Source organism: Octodon degus, unplaced genomic scaffold (assembly GCF_000260255.1).
Source record: "Octodon degus isolate 3935 unplaced genomic scaffold, OctDeg1.0 scaffold00102, whole genome shotgun sequence".
In the NCBI taxonomy this organism is placed as follows: Eukaryota; Metazoa; Chordata; class Mammalia; order Rodentia; family Octodontidae; genus Octodon; species Octodon degus.
Window position 1 is genome coordinate 8,068,299 of NW_004524678.1, and position 5,687 is coordinate 8,073,985.

General features: G+C 36.6%; 1 protein-coding gene across 2 annotated transcripts in view; it reads left to right on the top strand.

Moving 5' to 3' along the window:
* Window positions 1-5,687, top strand: part of Mdga2 (MAM domain containing glycosylphosphatidylinositol anchor 2) — an 883,696-nt gene that overhangs the window by 668,565 nt on the left and 209,444 nt on the right. For both annotated transcript variants that reach the window (XM_004638774.2, XM_004638776.2), the window contains exon 8: window positions 3,199-3,492. In XM_004638774.2, coding sequence (XP_004638831.1) covers window positions 3,199-3,492 — 294 coding nt within the window. The remainder of the gene's footprint in view (window positions 1-3,198; window positions 3,493-5,687) is intronic.

Here is a 5,687-nt window from a genome sequence, read left to right on the forward strand (position 1 = left end):
ACAATATTTAAATATCTTATTAAGTCATGTAATAAATGTTTTTATTTGGCTTCTTGTTCCACTTGGCTAGAGACACACAGTTTGTTAATGGAAGAGACATGGATTGAAAATTTTAACACTCTGTTAAATGATCTTTCAATTTATAATCTCTGTATTTCATAAAGATGTGCCAAAACTTGAATACTTAAAGTAATACTTCCATTAATAAATGATTCTCTTATGGCCAAATAGCTCAAGGGCCAGCCAAATAGCTCAGCAGAACAAACCACCTTCAAGCAGGCGCAGGGACCAGGGGTTTGATCCCTGGGCCTGCCATGCCAGTCCCATCCCCGGGTGCACTGATACAGTAATTGAGACCGGTGTGGTGGTGTGTGCCTGTAATCCCAGCTCTTGGAAGGCTGTAAACAGGCCGATCATTTTGAGTCCTATCTAGTAGTGAGATCCTGAATACCCTGTAGAACCTTCCCTAAAATGCAGGGGAGAAAAATGCTGCTCTTTACAAACAATAGCATTTGACAAAATTTTTCTTGTTTTCGCAGCAAACTCTCTGGTGACCAGCACAATCCAGGCCATCCTCCCCACACAAACACAAATGTAGTCATCTTCCTCCAAGTCAGAAAACAAATTGAGTTTGTAAATTAAAGTACCACTTTATTTGCATTATAAGTAATTTCAATATGAATGCAAATATTATTACACTATATAGATGATAGATAGATAGACAGATACATAGATACATAGATAGATCTATAGATATAGTTATTTAAGGTATGTTATGTGAAGTAATTTTGCAAAACACTTTACATAAACCCCTTCACATTTCTGGCTTACATGTATATTGCCTCTGAGACAGTAACCAAGAAACACACAGGAATTTTGTCGTGATAGCAAATGTTTATGATCTTAGCACTGTAGGAGGCAGAGGCAAGGACTGAGAGTTTAAGATACGTCTGGGAAACATATGCACTTAAGAAGACCTTATCTCAGGATGAAAATACTTTTATAAGATGGGGCATAACTCAATGCAAAGGCCCTCAGCTCCATCCTCAATTCAAAAGGAAAGAAGAAAAAAGAAGGGCGGGTAGGGAGGGAGGGAGAAAAAGAGGGGTAAAGGTAAGGATAGAGAATAGTAGGGAAGGGAATAGAAGAGAAAAGAGGAGAGAAAGAAAGAAAAGAAAAGAAAAAGAAAATTTTTGCCCACTTTTCCTCAGGAGCAGATGAACATGAGCAGGAGGAAAAGCCTCAGCACTAATGCGTGCATGGCTGAACTCCAGACTCCAGGATCTCTTGCAGCTACTCTCTTCTCCTTAGCTATTTGTCACTAATTGGCCTTTGTCTGTAAACTGCTCATGTCAGAGTATTTATCATCTTTTATTTTCAACATCCTCATTTAATGTTAAATATTTTGTACTTAAAATTATCAAGGAAATTAAATAATAAAATTAATGAATTAACCTTTAAGGGCACCTGCTGCTTGGTAGAGGGCTAAGAAATGCAAAGTGAGGAGGTTATTGTTATTCTATATATTCTCTCATGGAGGTGTAATAAATATTAATTGCAGCCCTGTCCTAATCCTAGGCCTACAGGGTATTGTTTAGACTTGGGTCAATATTTGTGGCCCACGTGCAGAGGAAAAAATATTTGATTAAATTATTTAATGTTTATATCCTCAAAATCTGATGAGCCTTTAATCATTTCATTAAATCATTACAACATTTGGTTTTTATTACAGTTGTTTTAAACAGATTTAAATTCTCAGGTATATGAAATTTGTCTATGTATATACATATATGCATTTCAAGATGAGCCTAATGTTTCACATTTCCTAAATTATAAAACGTTGCATGCTATGTAATTACTATTTCTTTACTGGAAGTAAATAAAGAAGTAAAATGAAAAAAGTTGACACAAAGATCGCTGAGATGCAAGATAATTCTCACACTACTTTGGATTTGCATGCATTTTTCTCCATTGTATCAAGTGAAACAGCACTTTGGCATTGGTAGAAAAATAATTTTACATCTAAGCCTATTTTGTGGCTGGGAGATTGGGATCAGTAAATCCAGCTGGGAGGGTATTTTCTCTTAATCCATATTTTACTACCCACAAAAAGAGCACAGGATAGAGGACAGAGGAAGCAGACTGAGATCAGTAGAAGAGGAAAGACCATGGTAGCCTAGGGAAAAAAATAAAATTATTGACAGGTTTGTAATTGATATTTCACACATTTTGTTTATCCTAAGATTTTTTGGTAGATCTTCTATTGCATAGACCCATTTAAAATGAGGTATAACTATTTATAAAATTAAAACATTTTAAGACAAGTGGCAATGTTTGTCAGAAAAATAATTTTATAATAATTTTTATCATTGAACCCTAACATGAACCAGTTTGTGAAATGAGTTTCAAAAAAAATCAATCTAACTTTCAGCTAAATATTCTTAGTAAAACAAAAAATATTTTTCTTAAGATAAATGATTCTTGTATTCATTGAAATATATTTTGAAAATTTGTTGTAAATTAATATATTAAAAACAATAGCAACACCATTATAAATTATTTCTATGATTTTGAAGTGTTTTAAACTGAAATTGCAAAAAAATGCAAATGTCAAATACATAGAAAATCCAAAAAAAATGTGGTAGATGCAAAAAGTGTGACACTGTAGTAGCTTATTCCATTCCATTCCCTCCAGAAAAAAACAGACCCTGTATTTTAACAATTTTGCAACAGTTTTGATCCACAATTAAAACTTCTGATTTTATATTCCAGGCTTTCTTTTCTCCCTCTCCTAGTTTTTGTAGCAAATTGATGCTAAAGTTATATACCTGAATGCTAATTTCATGAAGTAGAATCTGTCTTCTATGGAACAATCTTTTTAATGGCCAGTTAAAGACAAGCCCTTGAATGAGTTTTTTAAAAATTTATTTATCATTTACTTTCCAAGAAAAACTTTATTGTGATAGTGTTTGAGGTCCACCTGAGCATGTTTAATAAAATAATAATGACTCATTTTAAGTGGGGAAGGGTTCCATTCCAACCCCACCCCCACCCCTGCCTTGGTCTGTATATTGTTTTTGTGATCTGAATGTCACATTTCTTCAACCAGCAGAAATTGTTTCCTTATGATTTTCTGTGTCTGAATATGCTTTACCAGTTTATACTAACCTTGAAAAATTTTCTTTTTCCCATTTCAAGTTCCACCCAATCTGACTGTTCCACAGGAAAAATCACCTTTGGTCACCAGAGAAGGAGACACAATAGAACTGCAATGCCAAGTAACTGGGAAGCCTAAGCCTATCATCCTGTGGTCTAGAGCGGACAAAGAAGTTGCAATGCCTGATGGGTCAATGCAGATGGAGAGCTATGACGGGACACTGAGGATTGTGAACGTGTCTAGGGAGATGTCAGGGATGTACAAATGTCAGACCAGCCAGTACAACGGGTTCAACGTCAAGCCGAGAGAAGCCTTGGTGCAACTCATCGTTCAGTGTAAGTAAATTCTACATCTGTGTATCTTGAGTTGAAGGCAAGGGAAGAAACTATGCCCTTAGAGAATACGATAAGGTAATTTTAAAAATTGGATCGTGCTGAACTCTTTCTACATCACTGCTACTTAATCTAAACATTTTCCCTAAACGTGTTCGTTAGTTAGTTATTTCAATATAGTTGCCTGTGTCTGTAGGTGATGATTCTGATGATGTTGTATGCTTGGTTAATGTCAAGGAATCAGCCTACCTGATGGTTACAAACTGTCCACGTATAATGAATCAAAGTGGAAAGTGGAAGTAATTACTAGCTCCAGTTACAAAGCGCTTGTTTTCAAAGTTTATATTTCTACTTCAGTGATCGCATGCCTTTTTATCCAAATTATCTACCTACATATTTCAGAGAATCCCTTTGGTTAAATTGTTTAGACCTCACCATTGAAATGCTGTTTGCATGTTTGAGGTTGTAATAGTAGAGCACTTTGTCCAGCAATACAGAAATAATTGGGGCTGGTCTTAAGTGTGGAATTTATGCATGACAACAAATATGCTTAATTGTGAGTCTTGAGTAGGTTAACTTTTAAACTGTTTTTGTTGAAATCATCGTTTTAGTTCTAACAACCAAAAAAAAAAAAAAAAAAAAAAAAACTTTGCACATTGCATTTTGCATTTGCTCTTAAAAGTGTCTAAATCCATCATTTAAAAAAAAATAAACCCATGAATTTAACAATCACTGAAAATATAATGATGCTACTATTATTGTTTATACTGACAAAATTCAGCATAAGAGTTTAAAATTTAATCCTGTAGTAGTAGATGTTAAAAAAAGTAGTCACAAGGGTCGGCGAGCTAGCTCAGCAGACTAAGCGCGTGCTTAGGCAAGCTCAGGGACCAGGATTGGAACCCAGTGCACTGGCCCTGTCCCCAGGTATGCTGAGGGCCATTGAGACCAGGCGTGGTGGTGCACGCCTGCAATCCCGGCACTGAGAAGGCTAAGACAAAGAGGATCACTGTGAGTCTAAACTGCGGAGTAAGACCCTGTACCAAATATATTAAAAAAAAAATACTGTCACAGTTATATTTGTTATGATAGCAGTAGAACTGATCAAAGACACCAAGCTATGTTTCATTCTTTTAATATAGCTTTTAAGGTGGGGGATGGCGGCCAGATAGCTTAGTGGACTAAAGTGCCTGATTAGGCAGCGCACTGGGACTAGGGTTTCATCCCTGACGTGAAGTACCGGCCCCAGCCCTGGGGCACTCTGAGATGGCAGCTCAGACTGGGTGTGGTGATGCGCGCCTATATTCCCAGTGCTTGGGAGGCTGAAAACAGGAGGAGCACCAGGAGTCTGATCTGTGTAGTGAGACCCTGTACTAAATACATTAAAAAATAAATAAATACATGAAAATCTTTGGGTTGAAGACATAGCTCAGCGGCTAAGCACCTGCCAGGCAAGTGTAAGGTCCTGAGCTCAATCCCTGGTAACAAAAGAAAAAAAAAATTATCTGCACCCTGGGTGACTTCGTAGAGCAGGGTTAACCCAGGGCACCCCTCCTGGAGGCCCACCTCCCTGCCTTACCCCAAAGACACCTGGTGCCCAGAGCCTTTGCTGCTCCAGGAAAGGAGACCATCATGGCTTTTGAGAAACTCGTTTTCCTATACTTACACCTCGCTGGGACAGTCAGATTTTATTTCTGCATATATGCCAATTAGCATAGCTAGTACCAAGCCTAGAATATTCCTAAGCAAATCAGGGAGTATGGTCCAAGAATATGCTCACTGCCGACAGGTTTGCCCTGCCCGGAGCCTTAACAGCAAATGCTGCAGGAATACCGGTGATATTTTTAACAAGATTAACATTCTAACACTTAGAGTGACTTTTAAAGATATTAAATTGATTTCTTGTCTAATTTGGATTGCTTTGGTAGATGAAAGCAATAGTGATATAAAATATAAGCTACTGTTATTTCATACAAACATACATACAAAGGCATATATCCATATATGCGTATGTGTGCTTATGTTATCCTCAACAATTAGGTTCATCATTATAACTACTGGGATATGCTCTATTTCTTTTGTATCTCTACTGTAATATATTTTACTTTATAATTACTCAGTAAACTTGTTGACTAAATGTGTTTTATAACAAAACAAGAACATATATGCAGTAAATTATTTTGAACGTCTTCTTTATA